Here is a 27525-nt window from a genome sequence, read left to right as displayed (position 1 = left end):
CTTTTTAAATTTATTTCAGACTCGGCTGCTCATTATAATATGAGCTTGAACTCTTACACTTTACCATCAACAAAAGGTTGCTTTTTATAGCAGGAATATTACAACATTAATCCAAGTCGAACACTTAAAACAACTAACTACTGCATCACTTGTATAAGGTAACTAATTTCTAAATTTCAGGATATCCCATAATTTATTACCTACTAAAGCATAGGTTATCCTTACATCCACTGCGTTCTTCAATTTACAAACTAAAACAAGCAGGCTATCAACTAGCATTGATTCGCCTAAGGCAAAGTCTAAATTCAGAACGCTCCTCCTTAAGACTTCGTCTTGAAACTCCAAGCTTTTCAATTTCAGCACCTCAAACTTGCCTTCAGGCAGTGCCCTGGTGAAGATATCAGCCACCAATTGCCACTCTGACTTGCAGTAAAGGGGATAAACTTCTTCTTCTCTTTTATCTTCCCTATAAGAAAATGGAACTTCACCTTCATATGTTTGGTCCTTCAATGCTAATTTACAGAAGCTTGAATCTCTTCGAGTGTTCGGCCTTTGGTTTCTGGCACCATTTTGACAATGAAAAAGATATTGCAGAGACAAATACAAGCATACAAGAAAAATGTACCTGTAAAATCACACGAATACCAAAATAAATAAATAAAAAATAAGTCAATTGCTATAACATGCAACAATTGTGATATGGAATTCAGTAATTAGCTTACCAAAAGAACTCCAGCCCATAAGAAAATTGAAAGTGAAGGATATAAACCAAGCACCAAACCAATTTACCAATGTCACCAGGCTCCCAGCGATTCCCTTTAGATGCAATGGGAATAGCTGTAATTCAAAGAATTGCATAATGGCAGCAGATTAGATGCAGTCTTCTAGTCAGAGCTTTTGTATTTATGATACGAGGTATTATATTATATATCTTGATGTTACCTCAGACATTAGAACCCAAGGAATTGCTCCCATTCCGAGTGAGAAGAAGGCTATATAAAACTGAAGAAATGAAAATAAGACGAGACTGTTAATTTGAGATGAAATGAGCAATTTGATAGTTTCAGGTCCAAAAGTGACCCTTTTACGGTTGCCTTATGAGGTTACCATGACACCGGTGATTGCCAGGATTGGAACCAATTCAAGAGCTAAATGGTTTCCCTGAGAAGAAAATGCAATGTGTAAGGAATGAACAGATCAGGACCAATATGCATATGACTTGAATGCAAATAATCGCATGTGAGCTTGATGATCACCTTTAAAAAGAAGGAAGTTCCAATTAGAGCATTGCTCAGTAGCAATCCAGTAGCAGAAACCTGAAATTGAAAGATAGAAATTTAGCATAATCAAAGAGTTTAATTCTTCTACTATCTTCTTATGAGCTAAATAAATGCAAATTTAAAAAACAGTCGATAAGGTGCCTACTATAAGAAGTGGTCTTCTCCCAGCCCTATCAACTAAGCTTGCAGCAAATGCTGTCATAAGGACCTGCAGACCAGAGTAGAGAATACTTCCAACACTTGGGGGAACTCCTGAGTTACAAAATGAATGTTCAATCAACAGGCAAAACTTGAATTGACTTAATTTCTTAAAAAAAAATGATAATTTCAAGCCATGCGAGGTCACCTGCTGATGCAAAAATCTGGTTAGCATAGAAAATTATTCCATTAACTCCACCAAATTGTTGGAACGCCATCAGTCCAACTCCAACCTACAATTCACATGATGAATAAAGAAGGGACTTGGAGAAGAAACCTACCCTTCCAATGGAAACTCATTTACACAGGAATAAATTCTTGCAAAACGCGAGATGCTTACAATGACAAATCGGATGTTTCTTCTGTGAAACAAGTCTAGTACGGTTACTTTTGGAAGTCTCCGAATGAGCGCTAAAGATTCCTGTAAGAAAAAAAAAAGGTGCCCTCAAACATTGCTGAACTGATCATATCAGCAACTAATAAAGTGGATAGGAGAATTGATTTACTTGAATATCAGACTCTTCCTGAGAAATATCAGCGTTAGCTCCCCTAAGTCTTTGGAGTGATGATTCGGACTCGTGCTGGCGACCAACCATTGCCTGTGGCATATAAGTTGCTTCATTAGAACACAGAGCTACTTTTAGCTTCTTTTGCAACCAAGTGAGAACTTAAAGATTAATATTAGCCTCTCCCATTTTGCTTTCATGCGATAATATTCGGTTTTTCAGAGTCTTAAACTTAAGTACCTCAGTTTCTTCCCATATCCTTCATTAACTCCTCAGTATCTATTCTAAACGGATGCTGACATTTTGAGGTATTGATATTCATAGAATGACAGAAGAAAATGCAGGGAAAAGGGAAACTACAGATTCTCTTAATAATCAAGAAACTGAATTTTACCAGCCATCTAGGGGACTCTGGAATGAAGAAAAGACCAATAATCACAATCAAGCACGGGATGGTTCCTGTAATGATATATAATTCATGTGAGTCTTATGGTCAAGTATTAGATGATGGAGCCTTCGGTAACTTCAAAATCTTAAAACGTAAGAAATACTCTGATGAACTTAAGAATCGATTAAATGGCGAAGTGTAATGCTAAACATGTGCGAGTGTACTGACAATACCTGTTATGGCAAGGATCCTCCAGTTAACAAGTGCCCCTATTGAGTAGATTACCATTATCCCAACAACAATAAAGAACTGCAGAGTGACAACAGATGTATAAAGGAAGGAAGTTAAGAGGCCTGAGCAACTATATATTGTAAAAGATGACTTTTGAAGTTCTTATATAACCAGACATCATTCAATTGACCATGTTAAGGTACTTAAATCAATTCCAACGTAAACTATTTGCATGATTTTCTAACCAGAATGAAAACATTTAAACCACCTTAACTAGAAGTCATTCTACCTGAAAAAAATAAAAACTAAGCCGAGTCTCATTGTCATCTATACCTGATTCGCAGCTGCTAGAGTTCCTCTAAGTTCTTTAGGAGTAATTTCAGCAATAAATACAGGTACCTATTCAAGTTTGAAAAGATAGAGAAGGTTTTAAGCCCACACCCTTCATGAATATGATTAGTGAGCTGAAGCTACAGAGAAACAGAAGCTTACCACATAAGAAATAACACCAATGCCATATCCTGTTAAAAATCTGCCAAAATCAAGGAACAGAGGTCCCTGCCAAGAATATCATTCGCAGGTTAAACATTTTCCGCAAGAAAATTGTTTAAAAGTGCTTTACATCAATTGAGTCAATTTAATAGTAGCAAAATTGCAAACTTGGCATAAGTAGATTGCAATCCATCCTGCTATGCAGATAATTGATGACATCCTCAAAGCCTGCAACAACAATCAAACCAAATTTGAGTAAAGACCAGTCTTGCACAATCAAAAAGCTTTATCTATACGATCTTAAAACAGGATTGCTCCCATCCATACCCCCTTCCGGCCAACGGAATCTGCAATTCGCCCACTTGTGATTGCACCGATCATAGCGCCAATATTTAAGATGGATCCAAAGACTGAGTACTGCAAATGGCAACGTATCTTTTTCCATCATACTGTAAATTTTATCAATCAAGTACTAAGAGAAGACTAGACACGGAATGAAAAGAATGCTATGTATTTCAACAACTAAATTGACAGGAAGAATTTACAAATATTAAATTGTCACCTCAGAATAGGAAAGGCTAAGGTCATTCATAATACCAAATTGGGTAGGCGCAGAGTATCCAACCTGCAAATTTCCAGAAAACCTTTATATCACTATAAGAACCTAAACCATTCTTTACTTGGATGAATGATAAACCAGCAATGGAGTTATGTACTTACACAACAACCAAACACAAAAGAACCACAGATTGCAATAGCGGTGCTGAAAAGAACCATTCCAAGATCACCACCATTCTTTTCACTCTCCTGTTTTCTACCAATCTCTTTCTTTTGCCCAACAAATGGCTCCACTAAGCTACCATCACAATTCTCTATATCCTCAGAGATAGCCATTTCTTTCCTTCTCTATAAATTTGCAAAAGAAAACGATCTTTAAGAAACCCAACAAAAGAAAAAGAATGATCTTTTCACTTTATGATCTTTTCACTTTTAAACACTGATGCACATTAGAGAGAGACAAAAAAATCAAGAAAAATGAAAAATATAAGAGACTCGTTACCTTTTCAAATGAGAAAAAGATGTGCATGCACGTTACTATTTCAAGTGTTAGATTACAAGGCAATTTCTACTTGAATGTGAACCGTAGCTTGTCATTTTTAGCATCAACCCACACCTTTGTCTAATTTTTTTGCGGTTATTAATCTGAAAGGGATTAAAATCCAGAAATGAATAGTTACCCAATGAGAGCCATCAAATTCATAATTTGTGTTTGGTGGCAGGGAAAATCCAGATGGATATACATTATTATAATATATATATATATATATATATATATATGGTAGCCAAAGCACAGCAAATCATTGCTAATCCTGTCTCAGTTTCTATATATATGCAACGTTGGATATGCTCATATGACGTTGGAAATGAGTCGAGCTGACTGGTTTTTGACACTTATTTACCTGTCAATTATTTTGAAACATCAATTTTATTAACGTTTTGGATTTTATTTTGTTATTTCTGTGATTTAAGAGATCGGTGTATTTGATCCCACAAGCAAATAAAATATTGAATAAAAAAAAAAAAACAATTTGGAAACGGCAGATTCGCTAATCTTCCCATAATTTCAAGGAATTCTTAGAGAAGCTGCTTGCTTTGGGTTTTGATATGAGATGGGTTATCTCTTTTGATTCAGTGACAACACATCCATCGTTGCCTAAATATAGTGAGCGAAATTTAATCGCTGCTGAAAAGTGACGAAATAATTGTCGTCGCCACTTTGTTACCCGTTACCTAAACGCATCAGCGACCAATGAAGTTTAATGCTTTTTCCTCTTTGGGCTAAAATATAGTGGCGAATTCTTGTCAACGCCGATAGTATAGCAGGTCGTCACGAAAGAGCTAGCGATGAGATCAATGTTTTCGCCGAAAGAAATTGGTCAGGTTGTTCTTTGTGATTGTTGTTTTAAACACAGCTTTCTTTTTCTTTTTTCTTTTTTTTTTTTTGTGCGACAGCCAACAGCATACAGCTTTAATTTCTGCTAACTCTCTTACATGATTTTCAACTGAGCATGCGATTAAAATATGTCTGCCAACAAATAAAATAGAATTAACTCATCTTGACCCGCCAACATGTTGGTTTTGGGGATGCGTACGACACGTTGGAACGCTATATGTGGAATTGCCGTCTCTTAGAAGGGAGGATTTTGAAGTCTTGAATATATCTGAATTTGCTTCCGTCAGAATTGGAATTTTTGGGTTTTTTTTTTTTTTCAATGGGCTTCGATTTATGATCTGTCTTCTAACTAGCGAAACTTCACCGCAAGATAGAATGTTGGAATAGTAGGCAATTCAGGCTTTGGCAGATCAGCCATGTGCGGATAAGGTGGCAATTTAGGAAACTTGGGGCACTTCAGGCTTTGTCTGGCAGTTCTGACACTTCAGGTTTTGGGAGTTCTTGCAACTGGGGCATTTTAAGCTTCGGTGACTCGAGCAATTCAGGTTTGTGTAGTGGTAGCAGCTTAGGTAATTCAGGCTTCGGGAGCTCAGTACCTCAGATTAATGTTGTCACCAAAAGTTCTCTTACCTCAGCCTGGATGGCATATCAGCTCATCAATGACAAAGTGATGAGCAGTAGTGGAAATGTGAAGGATGGTGAGCTTTGTCTTCAGGTAGTTCATTGTATATTTAGGTAGGACGGTAGCTTGTATATTCCAAATGCCAATTTTTCCTGTGCTTAACTAGACTGAACTAGACATTTTAAGATAGTGGAAAGCTAATCACTTGTATAGTAAATGATAAAATTAAGCAAGTATTGGCCATTGGGAAAAAGGAATAGTATATTGACAAATGGATAAAAAGAACCCTCTACCAGTGCCTGTGCATCTGCATATATGGGAAGCAACTTATATATGTATAACATCCCTACCTGTCAAAACTAAAAAGGAAAAAAATAAAAGAACTGAATATTTAATTTCTTGGTTTCTTTCCTTTAATAAAGATTTATATGAGGGAAAATAATTAATTGAATGGACTAAAAGCATGCAAGAGGAAAAAGACGGTCATTTTCTTGTCAAATAATGGGCACTGTTAAGCTTCCCTCTGTGTCCCTATCCCCACTATCCGAATTTTGTTCATCACTTGTGATGGAAGGACAACTGGACATATAACCCGAGCTGATATAAACTCCAAGAGTTGAGGGAACTAGCAGCAGGTTGGTTTCCAGGATCTTGACAATCTGATACATTGTTGGCCTGGCATATAATATTGGATGAGCACAAATGGCAGCTATGTGCACATACTGTTCCATTATTTTTGGCGAGTCCATTTCAGGCATGTTATGTTCAATAACATCCAATGCTCTCCCTTCTTTTACTAGCGACCAGGCCCAATCTGTCAGCAGAGAAACTTCTCCTTCACAGTTTACATATGCTTTTCTTCCACTCAGAAGCTCAAGAAGCACAACACCAAAGCTGTAAACATCGCTTCTTTCACTTAATTTACCATACAAGGCATATTCTGGAGCAACATAGCCAAGAGTCCCTGCTACCCTAGTGCTCAAATGTGTCATACCTTGTGAATTGAACTTTGCCAGGCCGAAATCTGCTACCTTGGGTTCAAATGTCTCATCCAGAAGTATGTTACTTGCTTTTATATCTCTATGGATGATTGCAGGCTGAACTCCATGGTGTAGATAAGCCAATCCGCGAGCTGTTCCAAGTGCGATCTTCTGACGAATTGGCCAGCTTAGCTTCTTCATTTCTGATCCAAATAGATGGTCATGTAGGCTTCCGTTCTGCATCAGATCACAGACGATGATTCGTTGGTGACATTCTAAGGGAACTGTTGCAGTACAGTAGCCTCTTAAAGCAACAAGATTGACATGCCTAACACTTGCAATGATTTCCACTTCATGTGCAAAAGTTGCATCACCAGAAGCAGAACAGTTCTTGAATCTCTTGAATGCAACTTCAGATCCATCAGGTAATATCCCCTTGTAAACATTGCCAAAACCTCCTTTCCCAATAATATAATTCCTGGAGAAATTCATTGTAGCACTCCTAATTTCATCGATCTTGAATTTGACTAAATTGGTACTTCTTCTGTGCAGTCCAAAGCCAAAGTCCAAACTAGTCTCATCTTTAGTAACAGAAATATTCTTTTTTCTCTCAAATTTCTTGTGCAGCATCCAGAACAACCACACAGCAACAGAGGCACCCACGACACCGATAACGCAACCCAAAACAACACCAGAAATTACAGACTTGTGCTTCTTATTGGAGGTGAGCCGGCCCGAGAATTCAAGCCTGAACAAGCAATTGGCAGTTGCTGGATCACTCGGTCCAAGCTCACTGCTAAAAGCTGCTGCGTACATAAACAGATAATCAGAAGCATTAGATACATTATTAAGTTTTGGATTCTGAAGGTACAGTTTCTCAAGACTCAACAGCTTCTGCAAACAAGATTGACAAACAGAGCTATTTTCCAAAGAATGGTTACAAGCAAGCCTCATTTCTTGCATTTCAGGAAATGGGATTTTGCTTTCAAACTGTTGCCGCGTTGTAATATTATTAAAAGTCTTCGAAATCCATTCAGGATGATACCCACAAGTGGTTTGTATATCGAAGTCATGCAAGTACTGGCCAACTAACTTGCGATATAACCCCCAGCATGGCTGGACCGTGTCAGGAGGAGGAACAAAGTAGCCATGAGTTCGAAGATATTCCGATCGAACGAGAAGAATCCCTTTCTGCATATATTGACATTGAGTAGGCACGTCGACGAGCGCAAGCCTCGGTGGAGCTTCCTTGGCAAGATCACGAAGAACATTATATTTCAATGGACAGGAAGACTCAGCAAGGCTTCTATTAGACAGTTTCTGTAAACTAGCAGTTGCAAAAGAGAGGTTGGAAAACAATGCTAACAAGAATACTAATAATACCAACTGAAACAAACTGGATTGAGAAGGGGACATGTCTAAAGTAAGGTTTCATAGGATTTGAAAAACATGATTGTTGGGGCATCAACACTTCATGAAATGGAAAACCCTCAACTTTTTAACTTTAATCTTAACCTTCTCAATGTCTGAGCTCCAATCAAATAATTAATGGCCGGTTTTGACAGTTAGTGAAGAGGGCGGCAAGTGAGAGTTAGAAGTTAGAATGAGTCTTGAATTAATTTTTAAAACAGCAAAAGAATCATTGTTTGTCTATATACGGACTACTAAGTCACGGGCACATCCTTTTGAGCTATGTCTTTTTACTTTTTCTGGGGGTAATCTCTCTGTTCTTGCACAATATTAAGTTTTTTCTTTCTACAATATTAAATTTATCGATTTCAAGCTAGAAAACTTCAGATTCTCTCATATTTATATTATATAAATATAACTTTTATATTTTATAATTTAACTTTTAAATTTTAATAATAACAGTTAAGATTTTATTTAAAAAAAGGCCTCAATCTCAATAATAAACAAAACCTCCACAAAATCTTGTTCAAGATTGAATAACAAAAGAAAAAGTAAATTTCTTTACCAACCAAATTGAACCCTTATAGTTTGACTTCATGGGTTTACCAAAACTAAAAGTAAAAATGACTGCTATGGTATAACAATGTTTGAATCAATCAAATGAGCTTTCAATATGTTAGTTGTCATGTGACAGAATAAAACAAATAAATAAAACATGTCACTCTTCTTATATTTGAGGAATGTAGTAATCATATATTTAATTTATTTAGAGCAAAGATTAATTAGGTGAAACTTTGAATCGTTCTCTAAAAATACAAAATTAGGGACCTTAAAACAGAGGATGAATTTGACCTTTTACCCAAACATGGGATATATAAGTCAATATTCTTAGAAGGATGTTTTAACTCTTAACCAAATATTATTATATCATTCGTACCCCTTCTAAATTATTATATATTATCTAAACTTGCTAAATTCATTTATTATTTTAATGATTAATCTTCTTCTTTTTTCTAAAGTAAAAATATATATATTTTATTAAAGAAACTTATGAATTGTGATAATTTATAAGAGAAATTCTAAAAATTAGGAAAAAATGTAAGAAAATTAAAATAAATTATTAGTTAAATAAATGGATAGCAGATAGTTTGAATGTCATATATTTATATTCCATAAAATAAGTGAGTTTCGATCACAGGTACTTAATAGTGTAAATTTAAATCTTTTATATGAATTATAAAATTTAAAATCTAAATCCGTTCCAACTCCATAAATAACTATTCATATACTTTCGTCCGAGTTAGCTATCCACAAATACTAATTCAGCTATCATAAAATAGGGTTTATTTATTTATTTTTTCACTTAGTGTTGACAATAACATCTTGTAAGGTTCTTCAAATGGTATATTCTGATTGGGTTGTGTAGATATCAGAATCTTGCAATATTAGAAAATAATTAAGAAGTCAAAGTATAAGCTTGTAATAAGTAGGGATGGAGTTCAAGTCTTATAGTGTTTTGATGAACATAATTCGTTATGTGCGTGATCCCTATTGTTCGATTCAAGAAGAATGATTGAGATGTTATTTCCAAATAAGCAATTCTTTACTTTCCAAAACTTTTGAATTTAAAATTGGCAAAAACCATAATTTGAGCTTTAAACTTTAACCTTTTTCTTTATATAATTATATTCATCACATTTAAAAATGACGGAATTTAATATTTTTAGGTGACAATTTGGTGTCACGAACTCTCTATATTGACGATTTCGTAAAAAAATATTATTTTAACCTAATGTCGTTAAGTATATTATTTGAAAAATAAAATTTGTATTATTCTTAAAAATTAAAAAAGATTTATCTCTAAAATCATACAATCAATACATATATGGTAAAATACAATATTAAGACCACTACCCATAAAGATTGCTATGTTTTTTCTTTTTTCTCTTAAGAACTAAAAGAAAAGGAACAATAATGAAATGTATAGTGAAGAAAGAGAGGACCACCAAATCTAGAAAAATATCCATGAACCCATTTGCATAGATTCAACAATTGCAGCAGAATCAAGTGAAATTGAAGGAGTTAATCAATTGAAAATAAATAAATACATAACAAAGAGTATTTTGAAAACCATTTTGCTTAGGATTACAATTAGAAGTTTCAGAGTTAGGGATTTGAGAAAGTAAGTGCTACTCTTTCACTGGATCTATGAGTTTTTTTGTTATTCTTCCATGGTTTCTTCTTATTTTGATAAAGAGATTGAAAAGAAAGAAAGAGAGAAAAAAAAAAAGAGAGAGAAATGAGACAGAGAGTATGAAAACTTTTTGTTATTAATTATCTATTAAAATTCGTTTTTACTCCTTAGAATATGATTCACGCGATTTGATCGATCAGTAGCAAGTGACAACCAAGCACAAACATCACGAATACATCAAATTGCAAATTTAAAGGACCTAAATACACTCATTTAAACTTAAAGAACCTAAAGCCGAAAAGAGATAAAGTTCAGGGGCCCAAATATGCTTTCTACCATCAAATTTTTTATTAATTTCAGTCTCTAATAAATTGAAGAGTTAATATCATAAACATAATCAGTTATATTCATTTAGAACATGATTAAACAGACTAATTAATCTACCAGCGGGCCCTAATGACAATTAATCCAACAACGTAATTTCCAGATAAAGCCTAAAGTGCATGATTTCAAGAACAAAATACAAATGATTAAGATCAAAATGGAAATTTTATTAAGAAATTAATGTCGGATTGTGTAGTTTAAATGGTACGATTTGGTCATAGATTCTTAATAGAAGTTTCTAAAGAGAAAATGTACTCTAAAAGATAGACAGATAGTGACATTATATTAAGCTGATTCGAAAACAATAACTTTCTAGAGAAAAGCATTAGCAATAATTTGTGAATCTATAAATGCCAATCAAGAAAGTGAAGAACAGGCTTAATAGTTTCTTTTGTCATGGTTCTTAAAATGTTTATATAGCTAACAAGTGATTGGGATTTCAGTAAATATTAGAATTATTATTAATTTTTATTTAGTTGTTTCAAAATTAATTTTAATTACTACTCCTTTCATGCTAACTGTTATATTTTAGTAATTCAATTAAATTAGAAAAATATTTAATAAATTCAATTATACGGAAAAACTAACTAAATTACTCTTTTATAGATATTATAAAATTTATCACACTTAATCCAATACAAAAAAAGAATATTAATGATGCATCGAATATATAAAAATGACAAATAATTAGGACTTTTTAGTTTGAAAAAGATTCAGTTAGTATGGAAGTGCGTTTGGATTTTTAAACTTAGAAATTTCATTTTTTCAAAAAAATCATATAAGTATTTTAGAATTTGAATTTAAATTTTTATTTTATATGTGTATAGTTGTGGTTTAGAGTGTAAAGAGTTTTCCAATTGGGTAAGGAATAATAGGGCATTAAATGTATTTTTAGGCATGGCTACCATTAAAATCTTGTTAGAGTGGCACCCGGCAGAGCCTCAGAAGCCAAGATCATATGTCACACCGAGGAGTTTCAAATCTAAAAAATTTTGCCGAGAGTGCTAGAGTAGTGCGGAATTCTCCGGACAAAACTCACGTGACACATATCCAACTCTGATTTTACAATACCATATATATATATATATATAACTAACACCAGCTATTTATTAATGCTCTTTCTCATCCCTCATCCTTTCCAAGTTTCTTTTTCTAAGAAAAGAAGAAGAGGAAATTTTAAAAAATAAAATAAAAGTGTTTAACAAATATAAGAGGCAAAAAGAATCATCCTATTTTGTTATATTATAATTGAGGAAAAGTTGGAAAGAAAAAGTACTCCCAGTTTGATAATTTTCTTAATTTTAAATATGTAATTCTTTTAATAGATTAATTTATGTGTTCACTCTATTAATAAAAAAAATGGTGTAGTATTAATAATATTATTAGTTTGCTAATATTAACACTTATAACACTTGCTAATAAAAAAAGTTATACCATGTTGATGGAATCCTCGTAATCGAATTTAAAATTTTTTTTTGTCCAAATGTAATATTATTATTTATATATCAAATCAATAGATAATTGATACATATTTATTAATTTTAAATAATAAATTATATGTCAATCATTCAAAATCAAAATATAAAATATGATTGGTAAAGATTACCCATTAAATTTCCTCAAATCTCAATTCCAAAGATACCGATAAAGAAGACATGCAACAGGAATCAAAGCATATGCACTTAAAAAATAAAACCAACTATTTATATATAAAATTCTTCTGTAATGTACATAGGAATAGTATACATGTAAAGAACTTTTACTGATAGATTGACATTGTCCCTAAAAAGAGATGAAGAATGTTGTCTTGTCCCTTTTTGCAATGGGTAAGATAGACACCAAGTATTCGGGAATCCACATTTTGAACTGTTTCGTGACTTACCCGGCAGTTCACTTTCATCCGTCGTTTCCCCCGGAGCCACCACAGCACACAAAATATGATTTTTATGTCTAATTTTTAATACCTAATGTTCCTGCCATCCTAACCAAATAGTATATGACAATGGATTCAATCACGATCTTTGTTCTTTCTAACGAAAAGGCACTCAACAGAGCTTAGTACTAATGTGATGTGACTTCATGTACAAAGACTTCAACCCACCATCTAATTTCAAATTCATTTTATGGAAAATCTATATATCAAAAAATAATAATAAAAAAATTCCATGCAATTTCAGTAAATACATTTGATGGAAAAGTTATATACAAAAAACAATGAGCTGCTCTTACGTTTATACTGCTTTTGTATTATATAAACAATGAGTGTCCTTTATTTTGCTAAGAACTCTGGGCATAAGAAGAATTTTCAACTATACATTATAATCTGAAAATTTGACATTACCTTCTTCGATATTCAAGCTTTTACTTGCACATATATATATATATATATATATATATATATATATATATAAAATAATCATATTCTTATACTTCACATTTACTTTTATACTATATTCATCAGTTATATATGATAAAACTGTTTATTTATAAATTTTAACATGAAAATATTCACTATATATAGTCATAATTATTCAATACGATAAATCATATTTTTCATTCTAAATTTTTTATTATTTATATTTATTACTCTGACAATCTTCGTATGCGACAAATTTTACTTTACAGTATAAAGATTCTTAACTATTTATTATTATTCTAATGATTAAATATGACAAATTTTATCTTTTTATTATAACAGTTTTTAGTTATATATTATTCGAGTGGACGCCGTACATTATCTATATTTTTTATATACAATAAATTTTATATTTTTTTAATAATTAATTAGTTTATATTCATTTAGCGACTTTAATTATTTAATACTACATATTTTATCTTTATGTTATAATGGTTTTTAATCGTATTCACTTTTTATTAATGATGTTCATATATTATAATATTTATTTGATGATCTTTGTATATGATAATTTAATATTTCTAATATTTAAATATTTATTAGAGACTTCAATCATTTAATAAGTATATGTACGTTAAATTTCTCTTCCAAGTTCACCTATAATATCTTTTTTACTAATATTATAAATTGTTGCTGTATAGTCATAGTCGCATAGAATAAAAAGGGAAAGAAAAGAAAAGAAAAGAAAAAAAAAAAAAGAAGGAAAGTTTTAATATGGGAAATAACACAAACTTTCCTAAAAATATATATATATATAAAAACTTATTTTGTTATTCATTTAACCGGAAATGTTCACTATTATTCTCTTCAAAAATCTGCATTTATTGGTTGTGTTGAGTTGGGTTCAGAGGTGGAGAGCAGAAGTTGCAGCGGAGCTTTAAACACATGTCAGCAATTGAGTAGACTAATAACAGCGACTTTCAAGGACCCTTGTAAGAGAAACAGAAAGTGTCCGTACAAATGGAAGGAGAGAGAGTGTGCGTGTGTCTGTGTGTAACAATGTCACTTTTCCTTTTATAGCTTTTCTTGATTCTCTTTTCAGGGTCTGGATAAATCTTAGTCAAAGAAGAAATAACCAGAAAAGCACTAAACAACATCAGGAATATTTAATGTTTTAGCAACCACCACAACAACAACAACAAACCACTGTTTTTCTGTTTCTGGTCGTCTTCTTCTTCTTCTTGTAGTTCTTTGTACCTCCCGTTCTTGTTTTATGGTTTCTGTGTGTTAGAGAAAAGTTCTGGTTTTTCTTTTATTTCTGTTGTTGTCCATGGCAACTGTTGCTGGTGGAGACCATAATACAGCTTCTAGCAACACTGCTACGACTACATGGTATGAGTGTCACCTTCTCTCGTTTGGGTATGCCTTAATATCTTTTGTTTTGAAACTTTCCTTGTTTTCTTTTTTTCCTTTTTTATTCTCATTTAGGTGTTTGTGTGTCTGTTACATCTTTTACTTAATATAATAATTTATTCTATGAATTCTTTTTACATATATGGAATTGTTAGTTTGTTTCCATTTCGTACTGGATTGCGTATACATATATATAATAGTTGTTGTTGTTTTTCTTTTTCGGTTATGATGTTTTTTTATTCGTTAAAAGAATTGGTTTAAGGGATTAATAGATTCAGGGACCCAATGACGGTAGCACTAAAATTGGGAAGAACCCTCTCTTTATGATATGCCTGGTTCGATTTGTGCTAAAGCCCTTTCTTCTTTTAATGTTCATTGAATCATTGGCTGTATTTAAGATTGTGTTATTTGATAACTAAATATAAATCCCAGCAAGATTTTGCTGTCTTGTAACTTCTTAATTTCTTATATGTGCCTGATTTTCAAGAATATGATATGAAATTTGGATGGTAGTTTTTTTTTTTTTTTTTAATTGTTGTTATGACATCGAAGCTTCCTGGGTCTTATGTGGTCCTATTTTTGTCCAAGTTTCGTTGGTGAAATTAGTTCCGGATCTATTCTGTCTCCAGTGGTCAGACAGGCAGCACACTTGGGTTATTAGAATGGTAACCCTCCAGCGCCCTCAACTCTTCCCATGCTAGGTGTTCCAAGGATTTGAGCTCAATTCTTTTAGGACAATCGTGTTGCTTGACCAACTAAGCTAACTATAAGTTGCTTTTGTTCCATCATTTTTTTTGGCATTCTTTGATTATGGATCCGGATATTTTATATCAAGAAGATGATTTCATTTTAGAATTGTTAATCTTGTATGTTTTGCCAATTCAATCTTTTATTTGTCTTGATTCAGTTAATTAATCAAGCCCATGTTAGCAGTATGACTTTATCTCAATCGATGTGTGTGTGCATACACTGTATTTTACCTTTCTTGATTCTGATAGTAATAATTGATTCACTGGTAGCAAGAGCCAGCTTATTGTTGGTTTTTAATTGGTTCTTTTTCTTGTACAATTCAGGGCGGATGCAAAGGATTTTTGCCTATTATCAGAGAGAAACCAACGAGCAGAAGTTCCTCCAAAACAAAAGAAATTTGGCAAGATGCTTTCTTTCTCTCAATCTTCCAGTGGTATTTAATCTCAATTCTTATTTAAGATCCTCTAGGCATCAGTTCTTTGTGTGTATTATCGTGTGCATGGACATGGGTGCTTAAATATTTCTCGTGCTTTATTTCCATCCTGTGTAGACTTGAGACATTCGGTGACAGATAAGAATAGACGAGATGGTTCATCTCCAACAGGAGTTATAGAAGCCTGCTTAAACGATTTTGAATCTGGCTCAGGCTCTGCGGAACCTGCCGATAAAGAACCAGAAGTTGAAAATTCTAATGTGAGAGCACATTCCAACTGGAGTAGATTCTTTAAGTTGTGGAAAAGAAGATCAATAAAGCGCTTAACCTCCTTCACTCCTCTCCCTGTACCAAATGTGCCAACAAGAAAAAGCAGAAGCACTAGAGAGAACCCAGAGCTGAGAGATTTATTTAAGTTCAAGTCTTCATTGAAGGATTTCTCACTTGCTGAGCTAGAAACTGCATCTAACAACTTTAGCCGTGGTCAGTGACAATTCTAGGAATTTCAATCTGCAAATCAAATAGTAATTCTTACTTGCCATTGGAAGTGTTCTATGAAAATAAATTATTTTGTTGGTTTTGGAAATTAAGAGACTTATGATCTTATTGTAGATAATATTATTGGAAAGGGTGGTTTTGCTGAGGTTTACAAGGGACGTCTGCAAAATGGAAAGCTAGTAGCCATCAAGAGGCTTAGTAAAGGAACTGCTGATGAAAAGACAACAGTCTTTCTGTCTGAGCTTGGCATTATGGCCCATGTCGACCATCCTAACACTGCTAAATTGCTCGGGTGTGGCATTGAAGGAGGGATGCACCTTGTCTTTGAATTGTCTCCACTGGGGAGTCTAGGATCCGTTCTTCATGGTTCGCGCTGAATTTTCTTAATTAGTTTTCGACTTGAAGTGTTATTGCATTTTGATTTACTATATCCGCCTCTCTTTAATTTTCAGGTACCAAAGGAGTCGAACTTGATTGGAGTAAGAGATATAAAATTGCTCTTGGAAGTGCAGAAGGACTGCTGTATCTTCATGAGAATTGTCGGAAGCGAATCATCCATAGAGATATAAAGGCTGATAATATTCTTCTTACAGAGGATTTTGAGCCTCAGGTACTATTAAGTTCGACCATAGAATATCAAATGGCAAACTTTAGTTATTTCTGGAATTCGTCATGCTATTGTTTGACTTAAATAAGTTTAATCATTATATAGTAAACCATATATTATTAAGTCATTCCTTTGCAAACCTGATTGCGATTTTCCAACAAAAATCATAATAATCTTTAGTATGATTTACCATTAAAAGTCCCTCTGTTTACCCTCTAGTTTGTTGTTCATTGACACACTTAACAATACTATATTCTAGATTTGTGATTTTGGGCTTGCTAAGTGGCTACCAAGACAGTGGACTCATCGCAATGTATCAAAATTCGAAGGCACATTCGGGTTTGTGAACCTATCACATTTTGGTCAGAAGTTAATTAGTAGCTGTGACTTGATGTTACCTTGTTTCCATTTTTCACTTGCAGCTATTTTGCTCCTGAATACTTCATGCATGGTATAGTTGATGAGAAGACTGATACCTATGCGATGGGGGTGCTGCTTTTGGAGCTCATAACAGGCCGTCCGGCTTTGGATCATTTACAGCAGAGCCTTGTGATATGGGTAATTCCACTTCTCCATAAATTTTATCATACTTTTACTAGATTTGTTAATTAGGAATTGATGAGCTAGCCTTTTTGGGTCGTTTATATCTCTTGTAGGCTAAGCCTTTGCTTGATAACAATGACATTAAAGAGCTTGCCGATCCTTCTCTTGGCGACCATTATGATATAGAAGAGATGGAACGTGTGATTTTGACTGCATCTTTGTGCATTGAGCAATCTCCTATCTTACGTCCTCGAATGAATCAGGTAACCATAGGCCTTTCATACATCATTTGCTATCCTTTTCACCGAAAGCGAATATCGACTAAGATTTCAAATAGCTATCCCCGATTCAAGTTGATTATGATTTATCCCTTTATCGGTAAAAAGAAAAAGAAATATGTATTTTCTTTCATATAGAATCAAATTCACAGGAAAGCAAAATCTTTTCTTTTGCAGGTTGTGATACTGCTAAGAGGTGATGAATATGTGAGGGAGTGTGCAAAAGAAAACCAGAGGAAGACCCTGCAAAGAACTTACTCGGAAGAGCTCTTGGATGCCCAAGAATACAATTCAACCAAGTATTTGAATGATCTCAAACGGCACAAGGAGCTTGCTTTGGGTTGTTGAAAATGCATCTCTTAAGAGAAACCAGCACCCACCCAGTAGCTATGTTAGTGTTAGTTAGCTTTTAGCAGTTTCAGGAATGGAGTTTGGAACTCCTATGGAAATAAAAAAAATCACATACCATATCTGTTTTCCCTGGCATTTGAAGGCACTTCGTCGGGTGCATGAATTCCATGTAAAACATCTTGAAGTGAGCTGTATTTCCATAGGTGGAACAAACACCTTCTCGTTCTTCCATTACTCTGACTCTGTATATACGAGCTGCTTTTCCAGACTTGAGATGTTGTATGGAAGATTAAGTTTCAGCTTTATATAGAACAGAAACTTATAGAATTTGTTTAGCTACAGTTTCTCTTTCATTTTCTTGGTCAGGTATTCCATGGCACCTTGCCACTTTTTTTACTGAAATAGGAACAGCAAATCTGGTGAAGGAGAACAGCCCAATTTTTACTAAAAGGCCTATCAGAAATGTCTTGAAATGGGTGGTGATCTGAACAGTCGTATGGACCTTGCCTACTTGATTTTTCTTCTAATAACAGTATTCGTGCGAGATATTTGTTTTTCTAATGATAAGAATACTTGCAGAACTTCCTCTTTCTTTTTTTCTTTTACTATTTATAGGAGGCTTAATGATGTTATTGTCTCTATAGCATTGATATTCATTTCTATTTAATTATAAGAATATTAATTTTTCATAAAAAAAATGAAGTTACTTTGTAATTAGCAGCATAAGCTGCTCTTTTATCCACTAATTGTTCCTGTCTTTAATCAAATCCATACTCCAAAGTGCAACACAACTTAATCAGTCGAGTGGATGTTATTGGCAGTGATAATTAATCAAATCAAATCGGATAATTTAATTGAATCGATCATTCAAATTTAATTTTATTTATAAAATTTTAGTTAATGAGTCAAATTTAGTTAATCAATTATATTTTTATTATTAATCTCTTAATCTTTTTAATATATTTTAGATAATTTATAGTATTATAATCTTTCAATAATATGTAATTTTTGAAATAATTCTTTTATAGAAAGCAATAATCTGTAAAACATATAAAAGCGTAATGGGTGAACTAAAAGTAATAATATATTAATTATATTTGTAACATTAATATTTTTATATAATTAATGTATTCATTAGAAATCAACAAAATAGATTTATTTTATATTATATCTTTACTTAATTATTATTGTACGTATTTATTTTATTTTAATTAAAATTTTATAGATAAAAATATTTAATTTAAATTTTATGAGTTGAAATATTTATAATTAATAGTAGAAATAATCACACAACACATTGAAAGCAACATATATGTAGTAATGGATTTATTTTTAAGTAAATAATAATTTGAATTCTAAGAGAGTTTTTCTTTACTACTAATTTATAAAAAAATTCTAAAATATAGACTAATAATATTTAAAATATTAAATATTAAAAACTCTGTTAAATTTATTAATTATATTAAATAAATAATTAAGAGAAAGTGATAGCTATGCTCTATAACAACTACGTAATTAATAGTCTTGAAATGAAAATTCAGATTTTTATATTTGTATTAAAAAATGACTAATTATGTTTATAATTTTTATTTTTAAATTATAACCGAATAAAAGCTTATGAGAATAGATTTATATTTAATATAAGTAATTTTTTATTAAATAAAAATAAAAATTTAATAATTAAAAAAATTGTAAGTAACACGATCGATATCGCAATCTGAAAAGAAAAATTAATGATGAGGTGTGGATAAAAAGTGCTAAAATGAGAAAGACACGTAAACGGCGGGTGCCTTGAGGAAGTAGACGTTGACACGTCACTTTTAGTATTGTTTTTGCTGCGCTTTTCTTTTAATTTTTACGAATTGTGTTTTTGCTAAATTTTGGACAGACTCGCCCCATTTTTGACTTTCTCCCAAAATTGTAACGGCGGACAAATCCGAATCTAACGGCTCAGTAAAATCGGATATTTTAAAATAAACAAATAAATAAATAATATGTTTTAAGCTGTAATTTTAATTTGGCATCTGTAACGCGAGATGTAAGATATTCGTCAACTGTCGTAACGTAACTACTGTCTCCTGTTTTTCAAGTCCTTCCTTTTTATTTCTTCTTTTTGTTTCTGTGCTTGCTGTTCTTTAATATCAATTGCCTCCTTCTTTCTTTCCTCCTTTTTATATTTTCAATCTCCTAACAACTTATTTAATCAAATCTTATATTTTTTACCTACTTATTCTTCTTTAATATTCTAATTTAACCATATATTATTTACTAACTATATAAATACTATTTTTTATCGATATTATACATAAATAATATGCAATTTTAATATTTGTATTTATATAATATTTTAGATTATCTAATATCAATAAATATATTCCTTAGTTAATGGCCATACTCTCGAAGCTTGAGCATTAGATGTTATTTTTCTTATAAAATTGTTAAAATTTCAATTTTAAGATTGAGCATTAGGTGGCAACTGATGTTTGACTCTGATTTAATTTATATTGTATTATCGAGTAGTCTTGTGAGACTATTTGAGAAGCAGGATTTGATGTTGAGCAAGCTCAAAAAATAGAAAGAATTTATAATAAAAGACACTTGCAATGGTGGCCTCCATATGATTTAAAAGACATTAGGTATTAGAATGATATTTCAATAAACTTCAAAGGATGCCTTTGACATTTCTCAGAATTTACTTACACTGCAATCAACACCCAAAAATAATGTACACAACTCTCTAATCTAATCCCCAAACTAAAAAATACATTATTATTTTTTTTTTAATCTCCAAACTAGAAAAAAAAAAACCATCAACAAGAAAACACAAAGCAAAAAAGCAAAGAGCCGTCTCTCTCTCTCTCTCTCTAGGGTCAAAACTCAAAACCACCACCGCACGGGACCAAACACAATCATCAGTCCAGAATTTCCGGCAGGAGTTCCCTTATTATCTCCGCTATTCATCTTTATGTTATAATCGATCGCCGCGGCGACGCTTCGTTTTTTCCCGGTAACTTCCCGGTGACCGGTTGAAATTTTCTTTTCGGGAGAGTTTTTGATATATTATGAAGAATAACGGAAAAGGAAATAATAATAGTAAGAGCAATAACAGCAATGGCTTTATTCCAAATTCTTTAAAATTCATTTCTTCCTGTATTAAAACTGCCTCTTCCGGTGTCCGGTCAGCCAGCGCTTCCGTCGCTGCCTCTATTTCTGGTGATAATCAAGCCCATAAGGACCAGGTTATTTATCAGTTCATTAATTTTTTTATTGGTTTTGGTTAATTTTTTAATAGAGATTTTTAGATTCTTAATTGAAATAGTTAATGAGGTAGTTGAACCAAAGAAAAATAATAACAAATGGAATGAGTTTCTTGCATGTGTGAAGAATTGTTGTCCTGACTAAGTGAAATAGTCGCTGATGGCTTCGTTAAGTGGAAGCTTTTGTCTTTAGTTATAATGTAAAGTAAGTAATTGAGCTCTTTTCATTTCTCCTATTTTTGCTTCAGTTGGAGACAATATATACTTATACATAAGCACAATTTAATCACGAAGTTGTGATGAATTTACTGTATGACAAACTAGTTAAGAGAATCTAGTAACTTGTATTTAGTTAGTTGACCTATGGACTTGACATTTATAATTTTCCATAGCATAGGCATTGATTTCTGTGCCTAATAGAAATGCTAATCACTTTGAGTCTGATATGATTTCACTTTGTTGGAAATTCAGGGAAAGAAAATTAATTGTGAAGTCAGTGCCACTGATACTAAATGCATCTTCAACCTTTAGTTGGCTTTTAGAAAATGTCGAGTTCAATTGACATAGAGAAAATTTCAACCCCTCTTCTTGAATTTGTTGAAGGATTGTTGACTCAATATTAAGGTTTATTTATAGAAGCGAAAAAATAGTTTAGTTGAAGATATGAATTGGGGGATTTTACCTCTCGTATGGCAACATCTTTGGTCTGTCTTCAGCAAGTCCACTTTTCTGTCATTCAACACATCTCACATCTTTGGTCTGTCTTCAGCAAGTCCACTGTTCTGTCATTCAACACATCTCACGTTGATTATGAGCCCTCGCATCTTTAATTCAATCCACTGCTTCCTATTTGAATATAATGTGCATCAGTTACTATTGTGCTTAGGAGCTTGATGTTTATCTATTTTTGGCCAAACAGGTACTTTGGGCTTCCTTTGACAGACTAGAGCTTGGTCCATCTTCCTTCAAACAAGTTCTCTTACTTGGCTACTCCAATGGCTTTCAAGTCATTGATGTTGAAGATGCCTCTGATGTACTTGAACTTGTTTCAAAGCGAGATGACCCAGTTACATTTCTACAGATGCAACCCCGCCCTGCCAAATCTGAGGACTGTGAAGGATTTAGAGCATCACATCCTTTACTATTGGTTGTTGCATGTGATGAAGCAAAGAGCTCGGCTCCAATGCTTAGCGGGAGAGATGGATCGGTCAGAGATGGCTATAACGAGCCTCAAACAGGACATGTTTCCATCTCTCCCACTACTGTGCGGTTTTACTCACTGAGATCTCATAATTATGTTCATGTTCTGAGATTTCGTTCGATAGTGTATATGGTTAGATGCAGTCCGCATATACTGGCCGTGGGCCTTGCATCACAAGTAAGGATAAGATTGTTTGAGATGTTTCCAAGTTACTCTTAAATCTTAATGCAGCTGTACTTAAAGCTAGCTTTTGTGGAATGTTGACTGGCTACTTTGAAAAATAATAAGGTCAGATTAGGATGATTGCAGGACTGGTGCCAGTTAATCAAGATAGTATTGTTGGAAGTTTATGCTGTCTAAATTGATGATTATGTTAGTTTAACATGACTAAGGTAAAGCACTTTAAACTCTGCTAATGCCTTTCTTTATATTATGCTGGCAGATATACTGCTTTGATGCTCTCACTCTTGAGAACAAATTCAGTGTTCTCACTTATCCTGTCCCTCAGCTGGGAGGCCAAGCAATGGGTGGGGTTAATATTGGATATGGTCCAATGGCTGTGGGTCCCAGGTGGTTAGCTTATGCTTCTGACAATCCCTTGGTGTCAAACACAGGCCGCTTGAGTCCACAAAGTCTTACTCCTCCTATGGGTGTTAGTCCATCAACTTCGCCAGGCAGTGGGAGTTTGATGGCACGATATGCCATGGAATCTAGTAAGCAGATAGCTACTGGCTTAATAAATTTGGGAGACATGGGCTACAAGACTTTGTCTAGATACTATCAAGATCTTATCCCTGATGGTTCTAGCTCTCCTGTATATTCAAATTCGAGTTGGAAACTTGGCCGGAGTGCAACACATTCTTTAGAAACAGAGAATGCTGGAATGGTTAGTTTTCAGCTAGCTGAGAAGACGAGTTTTAAATGAACCATGAAGATCGTGTGACTAGGAAATGATATTTTATATTGCATTTTTCTTGGTTTACACGTTTCATTTTGCTAAAGGCATCTGGCAAAGGATCTTCTGAGGTTTTTAATGTGACTCTGTAATTTTGACACACCAAGTACTATAGGAGCGTGACAAACTTCTAGCATTTTGTAGCTGATTTCTAACGATACTAGGTTAAATGTATTTTTAGTACTAGTAATCAATACATCAATATTACTTTTCCTTATTCAAGTGCTTTATTGCAGGTTGTTGTGAAAGATTTTGTTTCCAGAGCTGTGGTGTCACAATTTAGAGCTCATACTAGTCCAATTTCTGCTCTTTGTTTTGATCCAAGTGGTACACTGCTGGTTACTGCCTCAATTCATGGGAACAATATAAATATTTTCCGGATTATGCCATCCTCCTCTCAAAGTGGATCAGGCACTAAGAGTTATGATTGGAGTTCTTCTCATGTACACCTTTATAAGCTCCATCGTGGCATTACATCAGCTGTATGTTCATGGTTTCTTGCTTCTTCTGTCTTCTGAAACGTTGTTATGTTTCTGTATGTTCATGGAGATTTTTTTTCTTAATGCTTATTATTATGCAGGTTATACAAGACATTTGCTTTAGTCATTATAGTCAATGGATTGCCATTGTTTCATCCAGAGGCACTTGTCATATTTTTGTCCTTTCTCCTTTTGGTGGTGAGAATGTTCTTCAAATTCACAATTCGCATGTAGATGGGCCTAGTCTTTTGCCAGTTCTATCCCTACCATGGTGGTCCACTTCATTGTTAACAGTAAATCAACAATGTTTTTCTGCATCACCGCCATCACCTGTTACCTTATCCGTGGTGAGCAGAATTAAAAATAATAATACTGGCTGGCTCAACACAGTTAGCAATGCTGCATCTTCTGGAAAGACCTCATTGCAATCTGGTGCTATTGCTTCTGTTTTCCATAACTGTGTACCTCAAAATTTGCACCCTGCTCACTTGAAAAATGTTAATGCTTTGGACCACCTATTGGTTTATACTCCTTCTGGTCATCTAGTTCAATACAAATTGATGTCGACGGTAGGGGCAGATGCCACTGAAGTTGTTACAAGGATCGGTCAAGGTTCTTCTGCGCAGATACAAGATGAGGAGTTACGTGTCAATGTTGAATCTGTTCAGTGGTGGGATGTCTGCCGTCGAGCAGATTGGCCAGAAAGAGAGGAATGTATTTCTGGAATTACTCTAGGTAGACAAGAAACTACTGATATGCCTATGGAAACATCTGATTGTGAAGATAATGATACTGGGCATGTGGAGTCATTAAAGTTCCATGAACAGTCTCACTTATATCTTTCTAATGCAGAGGTGCAAATGAGTTCATGGAGGATATCACTTTGGCAGAAATCTAAGGTATCGGTCATTGTTTAGTTTTGACATGCCTTGACTTGTCATGTTTGATGTTTCACCTTTGCTTATATCTGATTCGTTCATTGTTAGATGTCTTTCTATGTGATTAATGATCTTGAGACCATAGACATTGGGGATCATACTGGTGGGGAGTTTGAAGTAGAGAATGCTCCCGTTCAAGAGGTTGAAGTCAGGCGGAAGGATTTATTGCCTGTTTTTGACCATTTTCACAGGACTTTCTCTACTGGAAATGACAGGTGCATTCACTTGTTTTATTCAGAATTACTGGTGGTTTATGATTCTAGCATCTGTAGGTTGGAAAGGCTATTAATTGATTTTTCTCAGGCTGGGTTATTCTAAATATTTCTAATCTGGGCTTTTATTTTTAAATCATCCTCATTTTGGATGTTTCATGGTGGAAATGCTTGAATGTTTATAAAGCTGCTTTATGCTTATCAATAATATGCATAACCTTAGCAAAATAATTTCAGTCTTTAACAAGGTTTTTCTTACTCATTTAACTTTAATTTTTCAAGAATACAATGCTTTCACCTATCAATTTTCTTATCTTTCTGTGAAACGCCGGAAGATTATTGAACTGTTTTTGTGACGGGGGACATCATACATGGCATCTTAGATTGTGTGGTGGTTGTTTTGTGGGGTTGGGAAGGAGGGGGATTAGCAGATAGTATGGAATATCCATTTCAGTGTTATTACCAAGATATTCCTCAGAAATTGCTTACATTTGTTGTTGTTTAGGTGTCTCAATGGTGAAAGATACTCAACTACATTGACTGGTTCTCGTGAAGTTAAAGAGTGGGGACATGCTGTTATTTCCCACTCTAAGTCAGTTTCAGAGGGCTCAGTTGCTAACTCTGATAGTGGTATGTTGATTTTTTGTGTGTATATTTTGTTTTCTTTTTTCTGATAATAATGCGGCTCATCAATTATTGGCATTTTCATTAGGATTGTCAACGAAACATTATCCGCTTATTCTCCAATATGGTAACAGCGCTGTTGATGAAGAAGAGATTTCTGCTATGGCATCACCCTTCCTGTATAGGAGTTCTCTTAACAAAGATAGTGGTTCAGTTTCTCTCAAGAAATCTGAAATGGGCGTTTCCCCCGAGGATAGTAGTTCTATGGATAGTAATTTAACATCTTTAACAAGTGGCTCGCTTTCTGCTGGAAGAGCAATAACAAAAGAAGTCCAGTCGTCAAACAGTGGCCTGACAAGTGATGCTTCAAACGCAAGTTCCAATCGCTCTGACTTGAGCATGAACATCATAGATGAGGGGCCAACAATTGACTCATTGGATTTTGAGCAGTTATTTCAAGAGGGTTACTGTAAAGTATCGGCCTTAAATGAATGTCATGAATCAACAGAAGTTAGTTTTGCAGGCAACAACTGTAGTCCTGATTTAGAAAAATTTGAGGAAGATGGCGACAATGATGATATGCTTGGAGGTGTTTTTGCTTTCTCTGAAGAAGGTAGGATGCTGGAAGTATTATATGAAATCCTTTAGTATTTAGAGTATCAGAAGAAATTAGATGATAGTCGTCCTGTCCTTGTTGAATTTTGTGTCTTTATATTGCTTTACTCATTCAAAGTCCATCAGTCAGCATTTATACAAGAAAAGTAGATAGTAATCTATGAATCTTTTCTCTGAAACAAAGAAGTAGATATGGGCTTAAAAGGTTCTTTTAATGTTAAGAGTAACCAGAAGTTTCACCATTGTGTTTATCATAATTCTGACATATGAAGAAATCTTAAGGGCCAAATGAGGTTAGTTGTGAAGCCTCTGAAGTAATTGTTTATCATCTTTTTTGGAGATCTGTGTACAGTAAGCTCTCTAGGGATCTTGTGAAAAGATTGGTAAAAGTTGAACCTGCACAAGTCAACTTTATTATTGATTCTAATATTATAAAGTTTTACGAGTGGCTTCCCTTTTTGAATTTGTATTTTAGCATGACATACTATTGCTTCACCAGATATGCTGTTTTCGCTGGATTTCCTTATTGTGTTAATGTTGTTTATGCTTTGTTGCATTCTAGTGATTTATCAGTTGAGAATGGCTTTATCCAGCTTACTGGCTAGAGTTTGTAAACCAATTTTGGCAAAGTTAACATAAAACCTATACTGCACAGAAGTATACATTGAACTGTATTCTTTATTCACGCTTGACTTAAATCAAAATTCCTTTCTGTTTTTGGCTTGCAGGTTGATGTCTGTCTTCCTGCTTTCCAAGTTCTGCTGAATTATTGCCACCCTCCAGTTCATTTAGTTTATTGGGAAAGGTTGGTCAAAGTTCAGCCTAATGGAGGATTAGATACTAATTGATTAAAGCTTTGTGTAATATCCTGACAATGTTGGGAATGTTACCGGCTGATTAATGCAAGGATCATCACCGGTGCAAATGCCTGGCTCTCTCCTCTTCTAATTCTCATGTACATGCTGTAAATTGATATCCATAAAACAAATGATTTGTGTGGAAAAGTCGTTCTATTCTGTGTATTCATTCTTCAAAGGGCAAAAAAGAAAAAGAAAAAGAAAATAGAATAAAGAAAATTTGAATGATGCTACTGTTCCTACACATATCTTTTCTTTGTCTGTCCAGGTACCTGTCACGATAACATGATACTTCTTTAACACCTGTCTTCAGAGTGTTCATATTCTCCTGTGGGTTGGAAGTGAAGTTTTTGTTTCTGTTTCCAAGCTTTGTTTGAATGTTTGTTTTAATTGAACTGAAATGTTATCTCATCCAGAGAAGTGACGCTCTGTGACAGGAAAATTGTGTGTCTTGTGTGGCATTCTTTAGGGGTTGAGAAGCATGTGGTTTCTTTCTGCCAAGTTATGTCAGAGCATGGC

At 33.8% G+C, this 27525-nt stretch overlaps 4 protein-coding genes across 6 annotated transcripts; 2 read left to right on the top strand and 2 right to left on the bottom strand.

The window, feature by feature from the left end:
• Positions 1 to 59: 59 nt before the first annotated feature.
• LOC8288497 (sugar transporter ERD6-like 8) lies at positions 60 to 4391 on the bottom strand. The gene is made up of 18 exons (XM_048379935.1): positions 4156 to 4391; positions 3816 to 4001; positions 3658 to 3720; positions 3423 to 3512; positions 3264 to 3323; positions 3096 to 3161; positions 2937 to 3002; positions 2606 to 2681; positions 2379 to 2443; positions 1985 to 2077; positions 1819 to 1899; positions 1627 to 1711; positions 1426 to 1532; positions 1257 to 1316; positions 1108 to 1161; positions 943 to 1002; positions 723 to 837; positions 60 to 625 (listed from the first exon to the last, which is right to left on the bottom strand). Exons 1-18 carry the CDS (start codon positions 4180 to 4182, stop codon positions 513 to 515), a joined length of 1467 nt encoding a protein of 488 aa, XP_048235892.1. The 5' UTR covers positions 4183 to 4391; the 3' UTR covers positions 60 to 512.
• A 1774-nt stretch (positions 4392 to 6165) lies between these two features.
• LOC8288495 (probable LRR receptor-like serine/threonine-protein kinase RKF3) lies at positions 6166 to 8067 on the bottom strand. The gene has a single exon (XM_002512272.2). The coding sequence runs from the start codon at positions 8065 to 8067 to the stop codon at positions 6166 to 6168; it is 1902 nt and encodes a 633-aa protein (XP_002512318.2).
• Positions 8068 to 13863: 5796 nt separating this feature from the next.
• On the top strand, positions 13864 to 18432 carry LOC8288494 (receptor-like cytosolic serine/threonine-protein kinase RBK2). Of its 3 annotated transcripts, none has more exons than XM_015714935.3 (9): positions 13864 to 14387; positions 15482 to 15591; positions 15709 to 16074; positions 16204 to 16455; positions 16542 to 16699; positions 16956 to 17035; positions 17119 to 17254; positions 17353 to 17502; positions 17695 to 18432. In XM_015714935.3, the coding sequence occupies exons 1-9, from the start codon at positions 14326 to 14328 to the stop codon at positions 17863 to 17865; spliced, it is 1485 nt and encodes a 494-aa protein (XP_015570421.1). In that variant the 5' UTR covers positions 13864 to 14325; the 3' UTR covers positions 17866 to 18432. The 3 variants fall into 3 exon arrangements, with proteins under 3 accessions (XP_015570421.1, XP_015570420.1, XP_015570422.1); XM_015714934.3 differs by having other exon boundaries at positions 13864 to 14414; XM_015714936.2 differs by having other exon boundaries at positions 13866 to 15073; positions 17695 to 18431.
• Positions 18433 to 20521: 2089 nt separating this feature from the next.
• Positions 20522 to 27234, top strand: LOC8288492 (autophagy-related protein 18h). Its single transcript, XM_002512269.4, has 9 exons — positions 20522 to 21107; positions 22045 to 22503; positions 22769 to 23212; positions 23518 to 23763; positions 23862 to 24659; positions 24747 to 24913; positions 25416 to 25540; positions 25623 to 26147; positions 26878 to 27234. The coding sequence occupies exons 1-9, from the start codon at positions 20931 to 20933 to the stop codon at positions 26880 to 26882; spliced, it is 2946 nt and encodes a 981-aa protein (XP_002512315.3). The 5' UTR covers positions 20522 to 20930; the 3' UTR covers positions 26883 to 27234.
• The last annotated feature ends 291 nt before the right edge of the window (positions 27235 to 27525 follow it).

Source organism: Ricinus communis, chromosome 10 (genome assembly GCF_019578655.1).
Source record: "Ricinus communis isolate WT05 ecotype wild-type chromosome 10, ASM1957865v1, whole genome shotgun sequence".
Classification (NCBI taxonomy): Eukaryota; Viridiplantae; Streptophyta; class Magnoliopsida; order Malpighiales; family Euphorbiaceae; genus Ricinus; species Ricinus communis.
Note: the sequence above shows the minus strand (reverse complement) of the source record. Positions and strands in the feature narration are given on the sequence as shown.

Bases quoted from the DNA above. Each gene is read 5' to 3' on its own strand.
- LOC8288497 (XM_048379935.1), bottom strand. From the start codon at position 4,182: ATGCACATCTTTTTCTCATTTGAAAAG. The intron at 3,003-3,095 runs GTAAGCTTCTGT...AAACTTGAATAG, and splicing joins TTGGTGTTATTTCTTATGTG to GTACCTGTATTTATTGCTGA. The intron at 2,682-2,936 runs GTATAGATGACA...GTCACTCTGCAG, and splicing joins CTCTAGCAGCTGCGAATCAG to TTCTTTATTGTTGTTGGGAT.
- LOC8288494 (XM_015714934.3), top strand. From the start codon at position 14,326: ATGGCAACTGTTGCTGGTGGAGACCATAATACAGCTTCTAGCAACACT. The intron at 16,075-16,203 runs GTCAGTGACAAT...ATCTTATTGTAG, and splicing joins ATCTAACAACTTTAGCCGTG to ATAATATTATTGGAAAGGGT. The intron at 17,255-17,352 runs GTAATTCCACTT...TATCTCTTGTAG, and splicing joins AGCAGAGCCTTGTGATATGG to GCTAAGCCTTTGCTTGATAA.
- LOC8288492 (XM_002512269.4), top strand. From the start codon at position 20,931: ATGAAGAATAACGGAAAAGGAAATAATAATAGTAAGAGCAATAACAGC. The intron at 23,213-23,517 runs GTTAGTTTTCAG...GCTTTATTGCAG, and splicing joins AAACAGAGAATGCTGGAATG to GTTGTTGTGAAAGATTTTGT. The intron at 25,541-25,622 runs GTATGTTGATTT...CATTTTCATTAG, and splicing joins AGTTGCTAACTCTGATAGTG to GATTGTCAACGAAACATTAT.
- LOC8288495 (XM_002512272.2), bottom strand. From the start codon at position 8,067: ATGTCCCCTTCTCAATCCAGTTTGTTTCAGTTGGTATTATTAGTATTC.